A 23,153-nucleotide genomic window follows, 5' to 3' on the forward strand; every position below is an offset into this window, starting at 1 on the left:
TGGGCGGTGCCACCGCGCGGGGCGGGGAGCGCCCCTTCCCCCCCCCCCCCGCAGCGCGGCGGGTGGTACGTCCCGCCGCCGCCATCTTGTGGCGGGGGGGGGCGGCCTCACGGGCCTGCGGGCGGGGGGGGGGGGCTGGGGGCTGCCGGGGGCAGGCCCGATGAAAACAGCCCTGTGTGGCGTGGAAATAAAGGTTATAGAGTCACTGAGTCACGGAGTCATGCGGCCACAGTCACAGAAGCACAGAATGGCCCCAGTTGGAACGGTCCCATAAGCATCACCGAGTCCAGCTCCTGGCCCCACACAGCTCTACCCCAAAATGCAGACCTGTGGCTCGGCGCGCAGCCCAAACGCTTCCTAAATTCAGGCAGTGGGTGCAGTGACTGCGTCCCTGGGGAGCCTGTTCCAGGGATTGACCCCCCTCTCGGTGAAGAACCTCTTCCTGATGTGCAGCCTAAACCTCCCCTGCCTCAGCCTGACACCATTCCCGCGGGTCCTGTCACTGGTGATTAAGGAGAATAGGTCAGCGCCTGCCTCTCCACTCCCCCTCGTGAGGAAGCTGTAGACCACAATGAGGTCCCCCCAAAGCCTCCTCTCCTCCAGGCTGAACAGGCCCAGTGCCCTCAGGCGCTCCTCATACATCTTCCCCTCTCGGCCCTTCACCATTTCGTTGCCCTCCTCTGGACACTCTCCAGCAGTTTCATGTCCTTCTTGTCCTGTGGTGCCCAGCACTGCACGCAGTGCTCAAGGGGAGGCCGCACCAGCACAGAGCAGAGCGGCACCATCACCTCCCTCGACCGACTGGCGATGCTGTGCTTGATGCACCCCAGGGTATTGGCCCTCCTGGCTGCCAGGGCACACTGCTGGCTCATATTCAGCTTGCTGTCAAACACAACCCCCGGATCCCTCTCTGCGGGGCTGCTCTCCAGCGTCTCGTCCCCCAGTCTGTACGTCCTGCCATGGTTGTCCCATCCCAGATGCAGGAACCGGCACTTGTTCTTGTTAAACTTCATGTAGTTGGTGATCGCTCAGCTCTCCCATCTGTCCAGGTCTCTCTGCAAGGCCTTTCCACCCTCATCAGAGTCCACAACTCCTCCAAGTTTAGTGTTACAGTCTGTAGCTTCTTCAGGGGTGAAGGGATGGGGGTAAAGTGAGCGTGGGGAGGCAGCTGGGAGTAAAGGTACTGCAGAGCTGGAGATGGATAGAAATTGGTGGAAGTGCAAGAGACGAGAAGGCAGGGGAGGTGTAATTACAGTGGGCTGAGATGCCTCTGCCACGTGCCAAAAACTCATATAACAACATTATTTTCAGGTGGCGTAGCTGGAACCAAGACATAAAAGTAAATCCCTCTCAAGATAAAACACAGGGAAGTTCCTGAGCAGCGAGGCAAAGGCAGCCCTGATCAGGCCATGCTGTTTGGGAAGCCGTCCTTCAGTTTTCCACACTCCTATGGGAGCAAACCAGATTATTTTAGGATTATTTTAGGACAGGGAAAACCTCTGTGCTGCTGGATAAGAGGGGCTCAGGGTGGTGAGGAAAGCGAAGGGGACTACAGGCGGCCAGGCAAGGTCATGCAGGTAGAGCAGAAGCGTCTCAGGAAAGGCACCTCTGGTCCTCGTGCACCACGTGAGGCCCGTTGGCTGCTGAATAATAAACATGAGTCATATGGATCCGGTCAGTGCTCTGTGGTCCAATTTGTTCATAGCGGGGCTGATAACCGGGTCAAGACCTAATGTTACTGCAGGAAAAGGACTTGACATTTCAAAGGGAGATTGGTATTTCCAAGGCTTGTTTGAGGAGCAGTCTCCAGCATTGTGGAATGGCTGGAGCACATCCAGTTCACCATTTATATCAAGCTATAAGGACTGAGTAGAGGATAAAGAAGCTTGCATTCCAATTTGTTTTTTGCAATGACGTAAGAAACAGAATGGGAAAGCAGTGCCAACGGCAAAGTGTTCTCCCAGCAATTAACAGTTTGGAAGATGGGTGTTTTTTGCTTAATGTGGAGGATGTGCCCATTGCTTGCTTGTTCGCCTCCTTAGTTTAAGAGATGGTTTCAGCTGGTTGTTGTGATACATCATAAGTGTTTTGGAGGAAAATGGAAACATTCCAGGGGTGCTGCTGTCAAGGGAGGACTTAATGAGTGCATTCGACTTGCCTGTGGCTCTGTGGGCTCTGAGGTGGAGGGTGGCAATGCAAGACTAGGGAGGAAAGTAACTCACAGTCTGTGCGAGGCTGAAAAAATGTCAGGTGTACAGGAGTTCAACTCAGTAGCCCCGATCCTTTGTCAGATGTTGCCTTTGGTTTATTGTCTGGCCATGTTCATTTGTGGCTTTGGTTGACTGTTCCTTTGAGCTAAAGAGTCATAGGAAATCTGGGGCGTTTTTCCTGTAGAAGGAAAAAAAAAAGATAGTGCTGTGTTTTTTTTTTTTTTTTTTTTTTTTTTTTTTTTTTTTTTTTTTCAAGACAGTGTTATCTTCCTGAACCGGGAAGGGTTCCGACAGCAGAAGAGCCTTTCTCAGAATCCCACCCATCTTTTAATTGTGAGTTTATGAGAAGAAAGCACTTCTCTTTGCTCTGGGTACCATGTCACACATGCACTTCTGGCTGTCCATCTGTCAAGCCACAACCCAACCAATTCTCTTCCTGTGCTTGCTCTTGTGTAACCAGAAGGCTTCACAAACCACACGGTTCAGCCACAGAGGCTGTGTTGGTTGCCCCCGGCCGGTGATCACAGCAGATAGCAAGACCTGCCCTCACCACCTGCACATCCTGCCCCTCACAAATACACCCAGCAGTGGAGCTGACGTCTCTCGGGCCTGCCTTCATAGTGGGGAAGTTAATCAAAAGTTGTTACTTCAAGTCGCAGGAGCATCAAACCAGCCTTTCCTCCTCGCAGTCTGCCCTTACAGAAGGGTCAGGAAAGATTGGGAACAGGGACAGGAAAACAAGTTTGCTTCCTTAATCTCTGTTACCAAGATAAAGTATATATCAGTAAGGTGTTTTTTTTTTTTTCAAGCTGAGCGTTTCCAGCTGGCACCGATAAGAGTTCTAGGAATTGATGTATTTTCCTAAACAGAGCAAGGATAGTTCTGCCCAGCACCAGATCCATTTGATAGGGCTTTATCAAGTGATAAAGCTTGAGCTTTATCAGCAAAGTCCCTTGCCACACAGAGCCTGAACAGCCACTTACAGTCCTGTTTGTCCCGTGGGATGAGCCACATGATAGTTAAAGGCAGTGTAAGTGTTGGTGCCCAATCTTGCGCAATTCCCACTGAGACTTTTTTGGGCACCTGGCTGTCGGGACTGATCTGCTGCGACTGCCTCCAGCCTCGTGGCCATTGCCTTCCTGGCAGAGCTGCAGGGGTTGTTCTCAAACCCAGTGAGATGCCTCCTAGCCTCACGTCTACCTGAGTAACTGCGTGCTTCTGATTCTTTGGGTTTATCTGGTGTATATCGCATGGGGATGTCCACACAGGGCATTTCTGCTACCACACCAGAAAAACAGTGACCCATAACTGTGATGTGAGGTCCCCGTGATCCATTTCCTCCTTCTGTTCTTAATTAAAATGACCAGGAACACTCTGTTCCAAGCCTGTTCTGCTCCTTCACAGTCTGCTATCCATCAGGAAAAGCTCTGGCCGTTAAGTGGTTAGACCTTGCAAAGCTGGGGAAGAACGCATTTTTCCCCAAAACTTCCTTGAGGACTCTTGGTGGAAAAAACCTGCATTTCTTATCGAGCTTGCCACCCACGCACAAAAAACTTGACGTGTGAGCAAACAGGCAGCAGCCCCGGGGCCTCACCCCCTCCGGCAGCGTTCCTTCATCTCCCCAAGCTGGCCATGAGGCTGGTCCTGCTCCTCGCTGTGCTGCTGCTCGCCCGCGGCGCCGTCCGGTGAGTGCGGCGGGGTTCGTGGCTCTCCCTCGCGGCAGCAGGAGGAGCGGGGGGAGATGCTCAGCTGGCTCCCCACGGCCACGGGGATGCCCAGGAAGGGGTCTGGTGGCTGAGGTGCTGGGGGAGACCCGTGCTTGGACCCAAGCCTCCCCCCATGGGCACAGCTATGGAAGTTTGATTCTATGGCAAGCGTCTGAACTAGACCACCGAAGCGTACCCTGACGGGGCTCATTGCTTGCTGTTACTTGCAATGTGTGAGTTCTATTTCAACCATTTTGAACTGTAATTTCCAAAATGACACTTACACCCAAATCCACAAGCTTTCAGGTCCCTGTAACAGCTGACTGATGCTGACAGTACATGATTTCGTGGCACTGTCGCCACGCTGCATGCACCAGCTTATCCAAACATGAGGCCAGCCTCTCACCCCCTGCCCATCTCTGCCACCCCTCGCTGGCCAGGATCCCGCTGAGGAGGATGAAGTCCCTGAGGCACAGGCTGGAGGAGCAGGGCTTGCTGGAGGCCTCCCCGAACACGCTGCCTTCCCGCGTGGGATCCAAATTCTTCTCTGGCCTTACGAGTGGTGTCACCACAGAGCCCCTGGAGAACATCATGGATGTGAGTGTGGCCAGAGGGTACTGTTGATGTCCACAAGTCTCCTCATTTCGGGGTGGGTGTTGAGGAGTTCTAGCCCTAGAAAAGAGGAAATTCTGCTTTCAATAGCTCTGCTCCCCTCGAAACCCTCCCTCTCCCCCGTGGCAGGCTGAGTATGTGGGCGCCATCTCCATCGGCACGCCACCGCAGGAGTTCCTCGTGCTCTTCGACACCGGCTCCTCCGACCTGTGGGTGCCCTCGGTGTACTGCTCCAGCCCGGCCTGTGGTGAGCGGTGGGACTTGCTCTGGGTGAGGGCTGGCTGGCATTGCCCGCGCCGTGCCCATCGCTCCGAGCAAGTGTGGGGCGCCAACACTCCTCCTGTTGGTGCGGGCAGTCATGGTGCTGCTGCGCCAGGCAGAGAGAAGGCTGAGGCTCTCCCCGAGGAGAGCAGGGCTGCAGGCTGTGGGAGATGCTTCAGTTCAGAGCCAGTGGGTGCCTCGAGGCAGCCCCAGGCCTGCCCAGAGAGTGATGTGAGAGGTGAGGTGGGGTGGATGCCAGTGAAGCGTGTTGTCCATTTACTACCTGGAGCTGTGTAGAGACAGCCCGCGGCATGGCTTGGCCCAGGTGCTGCTCAAATGGTCATTTAGCAGTGTGCTAGCTCTGTACAGCACTGGCTGCCAGCAGGCCAAAAGGAAACAGAGCTCCTTTCCTCCGGCAAGAGCAGATATTGCCCAGAGGACAAGGATTTGGCCCATCTTGGGGCCAAAGCGGCCCTTGGAGGTAGGTACCGGGGCCTGCCCGTGTTGATGGCCTCGGGAGCTAAAGGAATCCTCCCGTGGGTTCTGCCTTGGCCCTTCTCTTTGGGGAGGGTCAGTGCTGTGACCAGCCACCCCTTCTGCCCCTGCAGTCGGCCACGAACGCTTCGACCCCAGGCTGTCCGCCACGCACCAGGCCACCGGCCAGCCCGTCTCCATCCAGTACGGCACCGGCAGCATGAGCGGGGTCTTGGCCTACGACACCGTGCGCGTGAGTCCAGCTCCTGAGGGACCAATGCGAGGCGGGATAGAAACAGCTCAGAGCCAAAGCTTGGTTCCTGCAAGGGGCCGTGTCCTGCATTTCCAAAGCTTCTTCGCTGTGTCCCCGCTTGGCGGTTCTCCAGCTCCGTCCCCTGCTCTCAGGGCTCTCAGACCTTCTTGCTGCTGCCATCAGCTGGGCCACAAACACGGCGTGCTGTGGCTGCTTGGAGCCAAGCAGGTGCTGAGCAGCCTGCGAGCTGCTTCCGAGCAGGGTGAATTGAGCCCAGTCATCCACAAGTGACTGGCAGCAGGAAAATGAAAAACCCTTCCCTCTGGTGCCAGTGCAAGGCGTCGGCGGGTAAACTGGAGCCTTTCTAGCAAGGGTCCCTTTTGGAGTTGCTGGGTGCTTCTCTGTACAAGTCCTTTAGCCCTCCTGTGTAGTCTGAGCTCACTACGAGCCCAGGCAAGGTTCCTGCATGCAGGGAGGCAAATCAAGCCTTGCCTGGACACCAGAACATCGAAATCTGCCCTTTTTCTGGAGCAAGCAGCACTCTTCGGGGATTTAATCGAACAATAATCACATCCCAGCCACCGCTGCGTCAATAACAAGCAGACCAGGCTAAAAGCCTCCCGGCTCCCCTCCAGCCCTGTCTGGCTCCCAGGGAGGACGTGGGGATGCTGCCTGGGGTTTGGTGCCCTCTGCCGCCGGGCAGAGCGGGCAGCTGCTGCCACCAGCCTGGCACAGCCCCGCAGGGCAGGACGGAGCTGAGCGTTGCCTTGTGCATGCCTCACAGCTCGCTGCTGGCTTATCTCAGGGCTCCCAGGCGAGGACGGAGCATGTGGGGAATGCTCCAGAGGGTTCCCCGCTCTCCCTGGGGGCAAAGCGTGTGTTTTTTTTTCCAGAATGGAGCACATCTTCTTCCCTTCTTTTCTCTACCAAGGTTGGAAACATCCAGATCAGCAACCAGGCCATCAGCCTCAGCAAGAAGGAGCCCGGCTCCTTTCTGACCCACCACGCCTTCGACGGCATCCTGGGGCTGGCCTTCCCCAGCATCGCCTCTTCTGGGGCCGTCCCCGTCTTTGACAACATGATGAGCCAGGGCCTGGTGGCCCAGGACCTCTTCTCCATCTACCTCAGCTCGTAAGTGGGGACCAGCAGAGCCCCCTTGGTCCGCAAGGAGACAGCTGCTCAGCTCAGCATGCCTCCGCTGTCCCCTCTCACCTCCAGCAAGAGCAGGACGGGCAGTTTCGTGATGCTCGGAGGCATGGATTCCTCCTGCTTCTCTGGCAGGCTCCGCTGGATCCCCCTCTCTGCCGAAACGTACTGGCAGATTGCTGTGGACCGGTAAGCCCTGCCCTGCACAACCCAAAGCTTTCGAAGAAGGGAGAAATCTGTCACAAAAGCCAAACGTTCAGCTTAGAAAATTCAGAAAATCTAAGGGATGGGGCGGGACCCACGCAAATTCCTCGCACACACGTAGGCAGAAGGCTCTCTGGGGCTGTTTTCCAGCATCATCATGCGTGGCCGGGTCGTTGCGTGCCCGAGGGGCTGCCAAGCCGTGGTTGACAGCGGCACCATGCTGCTGGCCGGACCCCCCCGAGACATCGCCACCATCCAGCACCACATCGGGGCCTCCGAGTACCCCAGCGGCCAGGTGAGGGCAGGGGGAGAGGATCCACGTGGTTGGGACCGGGGCAGGTCCTGCCTTCACCGGTGGGGCTGCCACTTCTGCTCCCTCCTTGTGGAGGCTCCTTGGAGATCTCCAAAAGCCACCACGACGTGGTCCTGGGCACCTTGCTCTGGGTGGACCCAGAGGTGTCTCTTCACCTGATGCTCTCTGGAAGCATCGCCCGTGGCGTGATGCTTTCAGCCCCTCATGCTGCGTTTTCCCTCGCAGTACAAGATCAGCTGCAGAGCCAAGAAGAGCTTGCCTGATATCATCTTTGTCATCAGGGGAACCAAGTTCCCCGTGCCTGCCAAGACTTACATCCAGCAGGTGAGTGCCTGCTGCACAGCCGGCCTGGGGGCAGCTCTTCTTCCCCCGCCCCAGGGCATGAGGGCATAAGTGACGGAGGGGTTGCACCATGCCACCAATATATATATATATGCACAGCATTTTTAACTTATTATTATTATTACTAATTATGAATAGCTCATTATTATTTAGTTATTTAACTTGCTGTTAACTTCTATCAAGTCAGCACTTGGTATTAAACTTCCCTGCGATCACCAGCTGTATTTCAAGGCTTCTCATCTAAGCCCTGGTCCATCTTAATGTTCCCTAAATATGGACGTTGGGGATTTTAACACATTAAAAGGATCTTGTGCTGCTTCCTGAGCTATGCAGCTAGCTGAACGGGGAGAATTCAGGCTCCCTGTTTGCCCTAAATTTGCAGATCTACCTCGGCTATTGCAAGAGCGGCTTTGAGAGCATCACCGTCCCCACGGAGCTCTGGATCCTGGGTCAGGTTTTCCTCCGCCAGTACTACAGTGTTTTTGACAGAGCCCACCGCCGGGTGGGCTTAGCCCCGGCAGCGCAGCAGTGCTGAGTGCCCCAGGGACCCCCACACCCCCTGCACCGAGCCCGGCAAGTTGGGGGCTTCCACAGCCTGCAGATTCATCGGCTCCCGGCCCCGGTGTCTGTTGATGGAGGAGTGAGTTTGTCAGAATTTGACAAATGATTTCTTTCCATTGCAAAAATGCAACCCGGATCCTGGGTGGCTTCGCTCGTCTGGCTCTTTTAGCAACGGTTCTGGGCAGTAACGGGTCTGCGGTGAGAATAAAAAGATTGGAAATCACTTGGAGTCTTTATTGCATGACACAGTGAAGGGGGAGGCGGAATTTGGGATATAATTGCGCGTGTCCAGAAGGGGCCCTCTCACCCAGAGCCCTGTATATCAGCACATGCACACAGGACATACGTTTTTAGGGTACAACACAACCTGCTTGTGGGGCTGGCTTTCAGCTTCAGCTCCGTTCGCTGCTGCTCTGGAGCTTGGGTTGCTAGGAAGGAGATCACCACAAGGACAACCAGGATACAGAATGCTGTCATCTCACTACAACACCACCCTGAACACGAGGCTTTCCCAGTTTAATTTTCAAATGCAATAAGAGCATTTGCCCATTTGCTTCGTGCTCCTTCCCCAGCAAGAAGGCTGCCATGCCAGTGTGCGGCGATCCCTTCTGCTTCCCAGGGTCTCCCCAGCAGCGTTGTGCCCGGTGTGACAAATATTTTGCAAAAAAAAGCCAGCTCAGCTGGTAAAAGGCTCGCAAGGCTTCTTATTTTCATCTCCAGCCTAGCTGAAGAGTGGGAGCAGCCACCCGGCTTGGGAACATTTCTGTTTTTCTCCGTAAATCCTGGCAGGACGCGGGCAGGGGCAGGCGGCACAGGGCCAGCGGGGAGCGCGATGCCAGGGCTCCACGCAGGGCTGGAGCCTGCAGCTCCCGCTGGGTCCAGACTTTCCATTCCAGGGGTCAGCCAAGCCCAGGCTGTTCTTCCTTCCTCTCCCACGTGCAGATAGCATCCATCCTCCGTCCTCACCTTGCTCGGAGCTGGCCTGAGGCTGGTGCTCGCTGGTGCAGGCTCCCTCTTTGTTTTCCTCCAGTGCCCCACGCTCAGGACAAGGTGACCGTGCCTGCAGCCACAGCTCCGATGTGGCACTGCGGTGCCCGAACCAGAGCCAAGTGCCTCTGATGCTGCCAGCGCAGGCATCCTGTGTGTTATCCTGGCCGGCAGCATCCCCAGAAACTCTTGCCCCAGTGGGTCCCAGTTTTGTCCCCCAGTGGGTCCCAGTTTTGCAGGCAGACGGATGGGGATGAACCAGGACCCCAGCAGCACGGTTCCTCTGGTCTGTGCGGGACTGGGGTTTCGCATCACCCCGATGGCCCTGCACAGGGACGAGGGGGTGACAGAGAAGGAGCCCTGCGTGTCCCCGAGCCAAAGCCAGGATCTCAGTTAGCTCTGCTTAGGGAAGGGCTCGACGCCGGGCCATCAGGAGCTGCTGGCACCCTGGGCAAGGCAAGGAGCTGGAAGAAGCTCAGGTCTCAGCTCCTGCTCGATGCCAGGAGCAGGGCTGGGAGCCCTCAGGGAAGGGGACAGAAACACCTCCGTGAGAAGGGAAAAGCACCTGGCACCTGTGCTGGTGAAGCTGTCAAGGAAAACCCCGTATTTACCTGCTGGACGTCGGTGCATGTTTAGGCAAACGCATTCCAGTGCTGCTCCTGAGCCCCTGGCACCGGCGCTCAGTGGAGCCCCTGGTTCAAGCCCCTTCACCCATCACAGGCTCACAGCCACTGCGTTGTCCCCTGGCCGTGGCCACCCCCTGTCCCTTCCCCAGGCAGTGCAGGAGGGCTCGGTGCAGCACCCACTGGGGCTGGGACACCGGGGGGGTCCTCACCCTGCACCTTGCAGCAGCCTGGGGACTGCAGCCAGCCCCATGCTGGCCCCACAACTCCCAGGGCCCCCCAGCGACACCCCAGGGCACCAGGAAATGTTCCTTCCCCAGCCCAGCCTGCGCCAAGCATCCCCACGGGCAGGCCGCGCGGCTCCCCGGTGAAGATGGCGAGCCCTCAGATTGACATTCCCCCCGTGTCCTCTGCGGACATTGCGATAACGCCCACCCTGCCGTTTGCCTTTCTTATCGGGGCAGCCGGCCAAACAAGCCCGGCGCTGTATATATGGAGCTCAGCCCGGGCAGCGGGCACATTCGCCGCCTCTCCGCTGGCACCGGTGCGCCTCGCTGTGAAGAGCCACCATGAAGCTGCTCCTGCTCCTCGGCTTGGTGGCCCTGGCACAATGCCTCCCCTCCAAGTGAGCGCTGGGGGGATTTGGGTGGTGGGCGTGCTGCTGGGGTGGTCCCCGGGACCCCCTGAGGATGATGTGGGGGAAACTGGGCTGTAAAGGCATCGTGGAAGGGTCACGGCTGGGGTGGCACACGGCAGGGTTGGGGGACAGCCCCCAGCCATCACCGTGGCCAAGGCACAGTGCGGGTGGCCACGGTCCCTAGGAGGGGCTGCAGGAAGGGGCGCAGAGCGAGGGCACAGCGCAGCCCCCAGCCCTGAGCCCCGTCCCCTCCCGCACCCCAGGATCCCGCTGAGGAAGATGAAGTCCCTGCGGCAGAGGCTGGAGGAGCAGGGCTTGCTGGAGCCCTTCCTCAAGCAGCACCCCCACAACCAGGCCTCCAAATACTTCCCCGTCCTCGCCGGCACCACCTCCTCTGAGCCTCTGCAGAACTACATGAACGTGAGCGTGGCACCAGCATGGCCCCCGTGGGGCTGCGGGCCCCTAACTGTCCCCCTTGCCCCCATCCCGTCCCCCATCCCCCTCCTGTCCCCCTGCCTAACCCTCCCCACTTTGACAGAACGAGTACTACGGCACCATCTCCATCGGCACGCCGGCCCAGGAGTTCACCGTCATCTTCGACACCGGCTCCTCCAACCTGTGGGTGCCCTCAGTGTACTGCTCCAGCCGGGCCTGTGGTGAGTGTCACGGGGTGGGGGGACACCGGGGACCCCCGGGTGGGCTGCAGGAGGTGTCCCCGTCCCTGTGGGTGCCTAGCGCTGGGGACGCAGCCCGCCCCGTGCCTCAGTGGCAGCAGGGTGTTGGGACAAGCCGTGACCATCCCTCTCCTGTACCCACAGAAAACCACAAGCGCTTCAACCCCTCCGAGTCCTCCACCTTCGTGAGCACCAACGAAAGCGTCTCCATTGCCTACGGCACCGGCAGCATGACCGGCATCCTGGGCTACGACACCGTCACCGTAAGGCAGCGGCCGGCCGGCTGCCCGTCCTGTGGGACACGGGGACACGGGGACACCGTGCGCCCCAACCCAGCCCGTCCCCTTCTCCCTGTCTCTCCAACCAGGTCTCGAGCATCCAGGTCGCCAACCAGATCTTTGGGCTGGCTGAGACCGAGCCCGGCACCATCTTCTACTACTCCCCCTTCGACGGCATCCTGGGGTTGGCCTTCCCCAGCATCTCCTCCTCCGGGGCCACCCCTGTCTTTGACAACATGATGAGCCAGGGCCTGGTGGCCCAGGACCTCTTCTCCGTCTACCTGAGCAAGTAAGCCCCGCGGAGCCACCCAGCCCTGCCAGGGGATGTTCTCCCCTCGGCAGCACGGGGTCCTGAGCCACGGGACGGCTGTGTCTGATGGTTCCCCCCTTCAGGGACGACAAGAGCGGCAGCTTCGTCCTCTTCGGTGGCATTGACCCTGCCTACACCACCAATGGCATCAGCTGGATCCCGCTCTCCGCCGAAACCTACTGGCAGATCACCATGGAGAGGTACTCCCGGCGGTGACGCTGTGGGCGCTCGGCCCCTGGCCCCTCCGGGAGCTCACCCTCTGTCTCCTGCAGAGTCTTTGTCGGCGAGAAGTCCGTCGCCTGCTATTTCAGCTGCCAGGCCATCGTGGACACCGGCACCTCGCTGCTGGCTGTGCCCACCCTCGCCCTCAGACGCATCTATAAAGCCCTGGGTGCCAACTCCGAAGGCGAGGTGAGGCGGGCAGGGAGCACGGGACTGTCGGGGACCCCTTGTTTTGTCCCCTCTGATGGCCAAAGCCAACCGGCTGCTGGTCCCCGTGGGACAAGCAGCTGTGTCAGGGTGGCTGCTGACCCCGTCCCCACTGCAGATCAGCTGCAGCGCCGTCAGCAGCCTGCCCGACGTCGCCTTCAAAATCAACGGCAAGAAATTCACCGTGCCAGCCACTGCCTACGTGATAGAGGTGAGCACCCCGCGGGGACGGGGACAGGGATGGACCCTGCAGGGGGAGGTGTGTGTGTGTGTGGGGGGGGTCCGGGCAGCTGGTGACCATCTCCATCCACGTCCTCGTCTGCAGAGCGATGGGTTCTGCAGCCTCGGCTTCGAAGGCATGGACACCCCCACCGAGGAGGGCGAGCTCTGGATCCTCGGGGACGTCTTCATCCGCGAGTACTACGTGATCTTCGACAGGGCCAACAACAAGGTGGGGCTGTCCCCGCTGGCCTGAGCGCACGCTCCCCCAGGCCAGGCCGGCCCCTGCGCTCCTGCCCCCCCCCGCTGCTGTCACTGCGCACAATAAAGCCATGGAAAAGCATCCGCGTGCTGAGTTTTTCTCTGGAAAGGGCTGGAGCGGGCCCCCGCGGCGTGGGCAGGCTGTGGCCCCATAATGTCAGGCTGAGGTGGTGCTGGGTGGGATCTGAGCGCGGGGAGGTGACCCCCTGCACGGCGGATGCTGCCCACGAGCGCTGCTGGCTGGGTGTTTTATCAGGGACAAGCCGCCGCCGCGCTGGCACGGCTCGCCCGCGCCGTGTTTGTTCCTGGCACACAGCTCGCCAGGAGGGCTGGCACAGGCCGCTGAGCCCCCGAGAGCTCCTGGGTGGCTCTTCCCCAGCCCCTGGCAAGCCACACGTGGCTCCTGCATGCGGGGAGGGCAGCCAGCACCTCTGCCTGGGGATGCAGGGGATGGTGGCAGATGCTGCCCGGTGCCACCTCTGGGTCCCACCGGTGGCACAGCCCCTGCCTGCTCCCCGCGGTGCCCCCGGCTGTGCAAACATCCCACACCTCGCTCGCTGGGGGCCGGAGGCTGCCGATAAGTGCCGAGCCATGCCACCAACCGGGGTGCACGGGCTGCCTTATCGGGGTGCCTGGCACGCCTCATCCGGGAACGCCTCTGTGCCCTCCGGCATAAGGGCAGGTGCCCTGGTGCCACCGTACACGTCCCCGCGCCATGAGGTGGCTGTGGCTGCTGGGGGTGGTGGTGGTTGCCCACACCCTGGAGACCAGGTGAGGGGGACACCGGCGGTCGGGGCAGGGGCACCCCAGGACCCAAACCCGTCCGTCCCCATGCTCAGCATCAGCCTTTCATGCAGGGTCAGCCTGCACCGGAGGAAATCGCTGCGGCGAGCACTGCTGGATGGCGGGGTGCTGGGGAGGGTCCTGCTGCAGCAGAGCCCCTCCCCAGCAGCCAAGTATCATCCCACCGCTGCCACCGAGCCCCTGGCAAACTACATGGACGTGAGTGCTTGGCAGGGAACCCCAGTGCAGGGACACGGGGACATGTGGGGGGGGAGATGGACAGTTTTGGGGGGGCTGTGACACACGCACACACACTCGGTGCCCTTTGCTGGCAGCTGGAGTACGTGGGCACCATCTCCATCGGCACGCCACCGCAGGAGTTCTCCGTCATCTTCGACACCGGCTCAGCCAACCTGTGGGTGCCCTCGGTGTACTGCTCCAGCCGGGCCTGCGGTGAGTGTCACGGGGCGGGGGGACGCCGGGGACCCCCGGGTGGGTGGGTCTCAGCTATCCCATCGCTGCAGCCAACCACCGGCGCTTCGACCCGGCGCGCTCCTCCACCTACCGCGGCACCACCACCAGCGTGGCCACCTGGTACGGCACCGGCAGCATGGTCGGCGTCCTGGGCTACGACACCGTCACCGTGAGCACCCGTGGGCGAGCCGGGGCATGGAGCTGGGCCGGGGGGTGAGGCAGGGGCATCCCCGAGCCTCCCCGCTCTAATCCACCAGGTTGGGAACATCCAAGTCCCGAACCAGGTGTTTGGGCTGAGCCTGTCGGAGCCTGGCTCCTTCCTTGCCCAAGCGCCCTTCGATGGATTCCTGGGGCTGGCCTTCCCCAGCATCTCCTCCTCCGGCGCTACCCCGATTTTTGACAACATGATGAGCCAAGGCTTGGTGTCCCAGGACCTTTTCTCCATCTACCTGACCCCGTAAGTGCTGGCAGGACCCAGGCAAACCCCTCCTCGTGCTTTCGGGGCAAGCTGGTGGCCCCACACGGTGCAAATGATGGGGAAAGCCTCCCATCGAGGCGAGCCCAGAACCCGTTTTGGGAACAACACGTGCAGCACCGGGCTCAGCAGCAGCCCTCTGAGGTGCACAGCTCCTGCTGGGGGGCTGGGGGGCACCAACACCCCCAGCCCTTCCCCTCCCTGCCTCCTGCTGACCCAGCAACAAGCAGAACGGCAGCTTCGTGCTGTTCGGGGGCATCGACGACACCTACTTCACCGGGAACCTGAGCTGGATCCCGCTGACCGCCCAGTCCTACTGGCAGATCAAGGTGGACAGGTAGCGCCGGGACGTGGCGGGGGGAAGGGGGCCCTGGCAAACAGGGGGGAGGCGCCTGGCCTCATGGAGCCCGCTGTGCCCCCCCCCAGCATCACCATGTACGGCCGCCCCATCGCCTGCCCCTACGGCTGCCAGGCCATCGTGGACAGCGGCACCTCGCTGCTGGCCGGCCCCAGCCGCAGCGTGGGCAACATCCAGTACGAGATGGGGGCCAGGCGCAGCCCCAGCGGCGTGGTGAGCTCACGGGGACGGGGACGGGGAAGCTGGTGGCTCCCCACGAGGGCTGAGGCCACGCCGTCCCCTCCCCGCAGTACTCGGTGAGCTGCAGCTACATCCAGCTCCTGCCCGACATCGTCTTCGTCATTGCCGGCACGCAGTTCCCGCTGCCCCCCCAGGCTTACATCCTCCAGGTGAGCACCAAGCACGGGCACCCGGCCCCTGAGGCCTCGCTGCCCCTCACCCCGTCCCCACCAGCAGGAGGACGGCTCCTGCATGAGCGGCTTCGAAGGCTACGCCCTGCCCACGGCCAGCGGCGAGCTCTGGATCCTTGGGGACATCTTCCTGCGCCGCTACTACAGCGTCTTCGACAGGGCCAACGGCATGGTGGGGCTGGCACCTGCCGTCTGATGCATGCCACAGCGCCTGGCCACAATAAAGTCCCCAGCTGGGCAGCACGGGCAGGTCCCTCCTGCCCCCAAAGCCACACTGGGCTGGACGAGCACCTCCGGGACCGTGCCAAAGCGCCCCGAGCTGGGCGCAAGCTTGGTGTGCGCAAGCAGGAGCAGGGAGCATAAATACCAGGGTGACTTTATTGGGGGAGGGAGTAGCTGGCACTGGCCCCCTGGCCCCACAGCCTCCTGCGCCATGGGGCGGTGAGGAGCTGGGGGACCCCGCACCCTCCGCCCGAGAGAGCGGGGCGCGGGGACGTGTCACCATCCCGGGGTGCTCGGCACGGCCACCTGCGTGCCTCAGCGCCCCGTCCCCAGCCACGCCTGGCCAGCCAGGCCTGCTGGTCCTGCAGCCTTCCTCCTCCTCCTCCTCCTCCTCCTCCAGGCAGGGTGGCTCTAGGGAGCCGCGTGCCCGCCGGGGCTCTCCCTGCTGGCTGTTGGCACGGCCGAGGGGTCCGCGTCCCCGGGGTGCCCCTCAGCGTCCCGCCTCGACCCAGGGCTGCCCGTGGGAGCCGGGGGTCCCGTGGCCTCTGCAGGGGGGGCAGCAGGGGGCAGAGCAGCAGCCGAGAGCCCCCCACGGTGCCGGGGGGGGCTCGGGGTGGTGGAAGGGGGCTCCCCACCAGGAGAGGGGCCGAAGGGGGCAGCGTGCAGCAGGAGCTGGGCCAGGTGGTGGCGGGGAGGCTGGGGGGTGCCGGTGGGCTCCTTGTGGGACGGGGATGGGGACGGGGACGGGGGCACGGCGCCGCTCTGCAGTGGGAGCTGGGTGTCTGCGGTGGAGGGAGAGATGCTCCTGGTTAACATCACCACCGGCCCAGTGTCCCTGGGGTGGAGGGGGGGGGGGACACACAAAAGCCACAGCACAAAGGGGTGCCGAGCCCCCGGTACCTTGGCAGGCGGGGCAGCAGGCAGCAGGCAGCGCAGGGGGCTCGGTGCAGGAGTGGGGACACGGCCTCTCCTCGCAGCTCACCTCCCCGAGCTGCAGCGGCAGGAGGAGGAGGAGGAGGAGGAGGAGGATGAAGAGGAAGGAGGCAGGGGAGAGCCGCCCGCTCCCCGGCGCAGCCCCACGGGTGCCCCGCGGGCTCACCTGGCACGTGCAGCGGGTGCAGGGCTGTCCCTCGGGGCTGAAGGTCTGCCCGTTCACCACCTTCCTGCCCTCGTAGTTGCAGTCTAGGGGTGCCGGGGAGGGGGGGCGGCAGCGCTCAGAGCGGGGCGGGGGGGCACCGGCAGGGTGGGGGCCGTGGTCCTGTGCCCCCTCCCCGGGCTCTCACCGTTACACACAGGGCAGCACTCGCCCTCGGGGTGGAAGGGGTAGGTGCAGAAGATGGCACAGTCCACGGGCGAGCAGGCCACCGAGCCCAGCTGGCAGGGAGAGACGTGAGGGCTGGGCGTTAGCGTGGGTTTGGGGAGGGGGGGGGAAGCCCCCAGAGAAGCCCCCATCTGCCTCACCAGGCAGATGCAGCTGAGGCAGGGGTCCAGGAGGGACGGGAAGGTCTCGTTGTTGTAGAAGATCTGTCCCATGTAGGTACATCCTGCCGGGAGGAGAGCAGGCTTGCAGCCCCGGAGACCCCCAGGCTGGCTGGCTGTTGGGGGCAGCCTCACCCCGGCCCCCCCCAGTGCCCCCCATGTCCCTGTCACCTGCCGAGCAGTCGGGGCAGCACTGCCCGGGGATGTGGATGGGGTAGGGGCACGTCTCCACGCAGTCCGTCCTCTTGCAGCTCACCGAGCCATCAGCCTGCAGGGGGGGAGAGGCACGTGGCAGGGACCTTGGGCCCGTGCTGGCAGGCTTAAACCCCAAACTGACGGGTTTAAACCCCAAATCGAAGGGGCAAAAGCCCACGGAGCTGGGGAGCTGCCAGGGACCACGGCCACGAGCAGCCTGGTGTCCCGAGGGTAGGGCTGGGTGTCCCGGGAGCCCGGCTGGAGGAGAGGCAAAGGCAGCACGTTGGAGGCAGGAGGCAGCCGGAGAGGGACTTGGCTTCGGTGTCTAAACCTCTTTCCTTCCCAGAGCTGGTCTCTCCATGCCCCGCACGCCCAGGGATGCAGGGGACAGGGACAGGGTCGGGGATGGGTAGGAGGAGTGAAGCAGAGCAGGTTCTCATTCACCTGGCAGATGCATAACTCACAGGGATCGCCCGGAGACCAGATCTGTCCGACGGGAAACTCAACCCCGTTGTCATCCACGAAGCAGCCTGGGGGGGGACAGACACCTGGGTGGGGACAGGGACACCCACAGGGATGCGGGCACCCAGCCCACCAGCCTCTCCATGCACGTGGGTGGTGCATGAGCCCGCTCCCTGCCCCCAAACCCCATGACTGTGCCCCCAAACGCCCATCCCATCCGCGTGCACCCCAGCTCCCCCAGCTCCCCCAGCTCCCCCAGCCCGCAGGGACCCCCGTGCTGGCTCACCCGAGGGGCGCGGGGGGTCCCTGCAGGTGAAGCAGCACTGCCCGGGCCGCAGGTGCCGCTGGTGCTGGGGGCAATCCAGCGCCGGGCAGGGGGCGAAGGAGCACTCCACCTCGCCACCCTGCAGAGACGGGGACACCTCACGCACCGGCTCCGTGCCGGGGCCACCCGTCCTGCCCGCGGCGTCCCTCCGCCCCACGGGACACCAGACAAAGGCCGTGCCCCCCGGCAGGTTGCTGTGGGGTCCCCAGACCCACCCGGCAGATGCAGGTGGTGCAGTCGTCCTCGTCCAAGCTGAAGCGGGCTCCGTGCACGTACGTGCGGCCGCGGAAGCTGCACTTTGCTGGGGAGGAGAGAGGTGCTGAGGGCAGGGCTGGGACGGGGAGCAGAGCACGGTCCTGCCTCGCCACGACCCCACGGCTCATCCCCGACAGTGCCACCCACAGCCCCTCGCCCCCCGCCACATGGGGGTCCCACCTGGCTGGCAGGAGCAGCAGTCGGGCGGCGAGGCGCTGGGGCAGGAGCCCGGGGGGCACTCGGGGGAGATGCAGGAGACGTTTCCAGCCTGCGGAGCAGAGCAGAGCCCAGCGAGGTCATGGGGAGGCAAGCGTCTGCCCCATGCACTCCAGTCCAGCACCCCAGCAGAGCCTGGCAGCGCTGGACACCACCACGGTGACAATTTTGGGGAGCTGCTCCTCAAGGGAAGAAAATGGCTTTGTCTTCCTGATGCTGAGCACAACGGGGACCTGCTGTGGGGTGGCACTTCCAAAACACCCACCCCCATCTCAACCTGCAGCTCCCATTTTGGCCCCCACCCCACAGCTTTGGAGCTGCCTCCCCGAGCACTGTGACACCTCCCCAAAACGGGCACCCGGTGCCGACAAAGCCCAGCCCGAGGCATCCCAACAGTGCCATGAGGGATGGGACCCGGGCCCCGCTCCCAGCCCACCCCCCTGCAGCACGGCGTGGACTCACCAGGCACACGCACACGGTGCAGTTGCCATCTGACGGAGAGAAGACGTCGCCCTCGGCACGGGCCACCCCCTCGTGCAAGCAGCCTGCAAACCAGAGGAGGGTCAAGGGGGGGCCCGTGCTGGGGCGCAGGGCTGGGGGCTGCCACGGCTCACCTGTGCAGCTGGGGCAGCAGCCCCCGGCTGGAGCGGGCAGCGGGTGGGAGCAAGGCACGGGGCAGCTGATGGCCTCGCAGAGCACTCGTCCTCCCTGCGGGGGCAAGCACAGCTCAGCGCCACGGCCAGCTGGCATGGCGAGCAGTGGCACGGGGAGAGAGAGCACTTACCTGGCAGGCACAGCTCCGGCACCCCGGCTCCATCCAGCGAGTGCCCGGCTCCCGGAGGGCCCCCCGGTACCAGCAGCGAGGGGCTGGGGCGGCCGTACCGGGGGCTCCCTCCCCGTGTGGGGACAGCTCGGTGGCCGGGGACACGGTGGTGGGTGAGGAGGGAGGAGGTTGGGTGCCCGGAGGTGCGGCGGGGAGGTGGGAAGAGGGAGAGCCCCTGGGGACCAGGAGGGGTCCCCCAGGGCCGGGAGGGAGCAGGACGAGCGTGGGGGGATGCTGCAGGGACTGCAGGATGGGTGAGGGCGCCAGGATGGACTTGGGGAAGCCTAGAAGGGAAGGAGTGGGTGTCACTCGGGGAGCACGTGGGGTCCTGCTCACCTGCCCTGGCAAGAGGAGCCTCCAGCTACCTTCGCAGGAGACCCTGTCACCGCTGAGCCGGTACCCGGGGCGGCAGGAGCACAGGTAGCTGCCCGGGGTGTTGTGGCAGGCGTGCTGACAGGCGCGTCTGTCTCCCGGCCGCCGGCACTCGTTGACATCTGGGGAACACGAGGACTCATCGGTGCCCGGGCAGGAGGCAGGAGCCGGCTCACGGGGGAGAAAAACCCCCTCCAGCGCGACGCACAGGGGTGCCCACTGCACCATCTCCTCGGGCACGGCCCAAGCAAGGCCAAGGAGGTGGCGGCAGCACCGTGCCCACGGCCACCTCGTCCCCGCAGCCTGGGGCTCGTGGCGACACGGAGAGGGGCCGGCGCGCAGCGCTCACCCACGCAGGAGTGCCGGTTCCCGTGGAGGTGGTAGCCGGGCCGGCAGGAGCAGCGGTAGCTGCCCACGCTGTTCTTGCAGCGGTGCTGGCACGGCGTGGCCAGGCACTCGTCCGTATCTGCCGGGCAGAGGCTGAGGCTCGGCGGGCCCAGCTCGGCCCCGCTGGCCCCCGCCTGACCCCCGGCCCCGCGCACCCTGGCAGCTGTGGCGGTCGGCGGAGAGCTGCATGCCGGGGCCGCACTCGCAGACGAAGCCGCCCTCGGTGTTGACGCAGAGCCCCTCGCAGGCGGCGCTCAGGCACTCGTCAATGTCTGGGGGCGAGGGGGGACATCTAGGAGCCGGGGGAAACACCGCCAGCCCCCCGCCGCGCCTCGACAACCCGCCCGTCTCACCGGTGCAGCGGATGCCGTTGGCCGTCTCCACCATGGAGAAGCCGAGGGGACAGACGCGGGCCACCTCCTGGCACCCGCCGTGGTTACAGGAGAGGTCGCAGCCGTACTCCCCACACGTCCCCGTGGGCTCTGAAAGGCAAGCAGGGGCTCCGCGGGGCACCGGGGCCACCCCTGGAACCCTCCCACGCTCCCCCCTCCAACCCTGCGGCACCACAGCACTCGCTCGTGCCCCAGGAGGGGATAGGGACCCTACCTGGGCAGGTGATGCCCTGCTCTCCATCCGGGCACGAGCAGAGGTTGGGGGCGATGCAGAAGCCACTGCCACAGCCGAAGGGACAGAGAGCTGCAGGGCACGGGGACAGGGCAGCGGTCAGGGGCGCGGGGACCCCCCAGCCCCATCCTGGGGAGCGCAGCAGGGCCTGGGGTGCCTGTACTCACGCAGGGTGCACTGCCCGCTGCCCGGAGCCAGCATCCAGCCGGGGCAACATCCGCTGCCGAAGCCTGAGAAGCAGACGTGGGGCCCCACGCGGCGCCTGGGCGAGGGACAGAGGCAGAGGGGCCGAGCCCATGAGGACGGGGAGCGGGACGCACGTGGCAGCGGGCACCCACGTGCCCACAGACGCCCCATCCCATGCAGTGTGAAGGCGGGCTCGGGGCGCACCAGGGCATGGAGCGAGCCCCCAAGGAGGTGGGACAGCCGGAGAGGACTCGCACCCCAGCTGGTCCAAGCGCCCCAGCGCGTGGTGACAGGGGAGAAACGTCCCCGAGGAGCACAGGGACACGGGGAGCGAGCCCCACGCGAGGCTCACGCTCTCCTCGCCCCCGTGCAGACGGAGCCACGAGCGGGTGCCAGCCCCGGGACGGGACGGGGAGCCCCGAAAGCAGCCGAGGGCTCGGCGTGCCACCGCTCCCAGGTGCAGCTGCGAGAGGGAGAAGGAAAAAAAAAAAAAAAAGAGGGGGGACCCGGCTACCTCTCCACGGCAAAGCTGGCTGGTTTCTTCCTCCCGGGGTACACCCTGCCCTGGCCGCCCGGGAGGAACAGGGACACACAGGCAGCCTGGACGAGCAGCTCGAGCAACATGACAGGCGGCTCCAGCACGCTCGCAGCGCTGCCTTCCTGCCTGCCTTCCTGCCTGCCTGCCTTCCCCGGCGGCACGGCGCGGCACGGCGCGGCACGGCGCGGCACGGCACGGGCGCCTACCGCATGCTGGCCCTTGGCCCTGCTCCTCCTCCCGCCCGCCGGGCCGGGAACAATGCGGGGGGTGGAGGGAGGCGAGAGCGGGGAGCGCCGGGGGGGACCCGGCTCTCCTCCCACCCCGCGCGTGGGGATGCTCACCCGGCGCCTCCCCGCCTCGCCGAGCCCCCGCGCTCGCCCCCGGCTCGGTGACACCCGCGCGTCCCCCCCGGGATGGGGTCCCCGAGGCCGGCTGCACGGAGAGGGAGCAGGGGGGGAAGCGAGCGAGCGGCGAGCGTCCCCCCTTCTCTCCTTTCCCACATCTGGCAAAGCTCCGGCCTGGCCTCTCCCCACCCCTCCTCCTCCTCCTGGCGGCACTGGGCTGCCTTCCCAGCCCTGCGCGGGGACCCACCAAAGAGGAGCACGCAGCAGATAAAGGGGCCAAAGTGGAGCGGGGCCGGTGGGGAAGGGCGCAGCGAGGGGCGAGGGGTGCTGCGGGGCCCCCCCTGGCACGGCGCGCATCCCCCCACGGCCCTCGCCCCCAAGCGAAGGTCGCGGGCAGGTAAATGATTGAGCAGGGAGCAAAGGGCTGGGCGGCTGGCCCCTGGTCGCAAGGGGTCAGTCCCTGCAGTGGCAGCACCCACCCGCTGCCCTCAGCTCCGTGCCGGCCCTAAAAACCTGCCCGGGGTTGCCCAGCCACGGGCAGGACCCTGCCCTGGTGGCATCACCCCGAGCACGGTCACCCCGTGCACCAGCAGTGTGGGGTGCATGGCTCTGGGGTGCAACATGTAGGGGATGTGGAGGGGTAAACATGGAGCAGGGTTTTTATGCCTGGGATGAGAGCCGTGCACCAAATTTGCCAAAATCCCTGCTGCAGGGAGGCTGGGAGCATCTGCACCTGTAGCCCCGCGCTGCTCAGGGTGCTGGGGAGCTGGGCAGAGCTGGGTTTGGATGTGGGGAAGGAGAACAGGGACTGGAGCAGCTCTGGGCAGGCAAAAGGAGCTCCCGAGCTACTGAAAGGCGCCTGCTCCCAGGGAGCACGAGCACACGCTGCAGGCTTGCTGCAGAGGGTCACAGTCCACTTCCCCCCTCCTAAACACAGGCAGAGATGTCCAAATATAGCCTCCACGTGAATTCCTCGAAGAAAGCAGGGCTTGCCCAACAGCTCAGACCTGCTGAAAGCCCAGCTCCCGTTTCAGCACAGGCTCGCCTTTCAGGATGCTGCCCAACCTCTTTGGCAGTGCTGCTGGAAGGAAGGAAGAAGTTGGGAGAAAACCTGTCCTGGGATCCTGGCTTCTTTCTCCCCTCTTGCTGTGGCCCAGATCTCGCTGAGCACAGGCTGGGAGCTCCCTCCCCATAGAGCTCCCAGGCTCCAGGACCCCATTCCGTTACCCATGGGATGCACACACCAAGTGAGGTGCAGCCCAGCACGGCTGGACACAAGCAAAGGCCCAGGATAACCCCAGCACTGCCAACACCACGGGGAAAAGGGCAGCCAGGGACTGCCCCGGCCCCCTCCCGTGCGTTTTGGCAGCACTGCAGGGATCATTGCAGCAGCGAGCCTGGGCAGCCCCTGGCTTGGACAGGTTAGAGCTGCGTGGAGCCTGGGAGGGTAATTATTAATCTGTATTTTAAGCAGAGGGAGCTGCCACCCAGGGGAGCGAGCTGCTTTCCTGCATGCCCAGCTCAGCGCTGCCAGCCCTTCTGTGTGGGCATCTGGGAAGGGCAGGAATCCCATACCAGTGATCCTCTGGGAACACGGCACATAGGAGCAGGCTGCTACACCTGTGGAAATCCAGGACCTCTCTTTGTAAGCCACCCTTGCTGTAGGGAGGCAAGGTTATTGCAGGGATCAACCATCAGCAGGCAGAGGCTCTCTGGTCAGTGAGG

The 23,153-nt window shown here is 63.3% G+C and overlaps 4 protein-coding genes across 9 annotated transcripts; 3 read left to right on the top strand and 1 right to left on the bottom strand.

Moving 5' to 3' along the window:
• Positions 1-3,709: 3,709 nt before the first annotated feature.
• On the top strand, positions 3,710-8,218 carry LOC137858095 (pepsin A-like). The gene is made up of 9 exons (XM_068685555.1): positions 3,710-3,895; positions 4,357-4,513; positions 4,658-4,775; positions 5,398-5,516; positions 6,448-6,647; positions 6,735-6,851; positions 7,017-7,161; positions 7,405-7,503; positions 7,904-8,218. The coding sequence occupies exons 1-9, from the start codon at positions 3,843-3,845 to the stop codon at positions 8,054-8,056; spliced, it is 1,161 nt and encodes a 386-aa protein (XP_068541656.1). The 5' UTR covers positions 3,710-3,842; the 3' UTR covers positions 8,057-8,218.
• A 1,863-nt stretch (positions 8,219-10,081) lies between these two features.
• Positions 10,082-12,932, top strand: LOC137858126 (pepsin A-like). The gene is given in 9 exon segments (XM_068685594.1): positions 10,082-10,317; positions 10,593-10,749; positions 10,868-10,985; positions 11,148-11,266; positions 11,371-11,607; positions 11,685-11,791; positions 11,864-12,002; positions 12,139-12,231; positions 12,346-12,932. Coding segments are annotated over 9 exon segments (1,176 nt in total). The 5' UTR covers positions 10,082-10,261; the 3' UTR covers positions 12,496-12,932.
• Positions 12,933-12,947: 15 nt separating this feature from the next.
• LOC137858099 (pepsin A-like) lies at positions 12,948-15,226 on the top strand. Its single transcript, XM_068685558.1, has 9 exons — positions 12,948-13,271; positions 13,358-13,502; positions 13,619-13,736; positions 13,808-13,926; positions 14,015-14,214; positions 14,453-14,569; positions 14,659-14,803; positions 14,881-14,979; positions 15,047-15,226. The coding sequence occupies exons 1-9, from the start codon at positions 13,216-13,218 to the stop codon at positions 15,194-15,196; spliced, it is 1,149 nt and encodes a 382-aa protein (XP_068541659.1). The 5' UTR covers positions 12,948-13,215; the 3' UTR covers positions 15,197-15,226.
• Positions 15,227-15,360: 134 nt separating this feature from the next.
• On the bottom strand, positions 15,361-21,917 carry VWCE (von Willebrand factor C and EGF domains). Of its 6 annotated transcripts, none has more exons than XM_068685494.1 (20): positions 21,676-21,917; positions 20,528-20,622; positions 20,343-20,432; positions 20,090-20,218; positions 19,892-20,008; positions 19,699-19,815; positions 19,343-19,471; positions 18,939-19,261; positions 18,769-18,862; positions 18,617-18,699; positions 18,119-18,206; positions 17,899-17,984; positions 17,645-17,762; positions 17,341-17,426; positions 16,873-16,969; positions 16,684-16,769; positions 16,506-16,596; positions 16,322-16,404; positions 16,123-16,213; positions 15,361-16,004 (listed from the first exon to the last, which is right to left on the bottom strand). In XM_068685494.1, exons 1-20 carry the CDS (start codon positions 21,783-21,785, stop codon positions 15,634-15,636), a joined length of 2,484 nt encoding a protein of 827 aa, XP_068541595.1. In that variant the 5' UTR covers positions 21,786-21,917; the 3' UTR covers positions 15,361-15,633. The 6 variants fall into 6 exon arrangements, with proteins under 6 accessions (XP_068541595.1, XP_068541592.1, XP_068541593.1 ...); XM_068685491.1 differs by lacking the exon at positions 21,676-21,917 and adding an exon at positions 21,426-21,606; XM_068685492.1 differs by lacking the exon at positions 21,676-21,917 and adding an exon at positions 21,426-21,603 and having other exon boundaries at positions 16,684-16,766.
• Between the last annotated feature and the right edge of the window lie 1,236 nt (positions 21,918-23,153).

Source organism: Anas acuta, chromosome 5 (genome assembly GCF_963932015.1).
Source record: "Anas acuta chromosome 5, bAnaAcu1.1, whole genome shotgun sequence".
Lineage (NCBI taxonomy): Eukaryota > Metazoa > Chordata > Aves > Anseriformes > Anatidae > Anas > Anas acuta.

Bases quoted from the DNA above. Each gene is read 5' to 3' on its own strand.
- LOC137858095 (XM_068685555.1), top strand. From the start codon at position 3,843: ATGAGGCTGGTCCTGCTCCTCGCTGTGCTGCTGCTCGCCCGCGGCGCC. The intron at 6,648-6,734 runs GTAAGTGGGGAC...TCTCACCTCCAG, and splicing joins TTCTCCATCTACCTCAGCTC to CAAGAGCAGGACGGGCAGTT. The intron at 7,504-7,903 runs GTGAGTGCCTGC...CTAAATTTGCAG, and splicing joins CCAAGACTTACATCCAGCAG to ATCTACCTCGGCTATTGCAA.
- LOC137858099 (XM_068685558.1), top strand. From the start codon at position 13,216: ATGAGGTGGCTGTGGCTGCTGGGGGTGGTGGTGGTTGCCCACACCCTG. The intron at 13,737-13,807 runs GTGAGTGTCACG...CCATCGCTGCAG, and splicing joins CTGCTCCAGCCGGGCCTGCG to CCAACCACCGGCGCTTCGAC. The intron at 14,215-14,452 runs GTAAGTGCTGGC...CTGCTGACCCAG, and splicing joins TTCTCCATCTACCTGACCCC to CAACAAGCAGAACGGCAGCT.
- VWCE (XM_068685491.1), bottom strand. From the start codon at position 21,586: ATGTGGGAAAGGAGAGAAGGGGGGACGCTCGCCGCTCGCTCGCTTCCC. The intron at 19,472-19,698 runs GTGAGCGCTGCG...CGTGTTCCCCAG, and splicing joins GAACCGGCACTCCTGCGTGG to ATGTCAACGAGTGCCGGCGG. The intron at 18,700-18,768 runs GTGAGCCGTGGC...TCTGGTTTGCAG, and splicing joins CTGCTGCCCCAGCTGCACAG to GCTGCTTGCACGAGGGGGTG.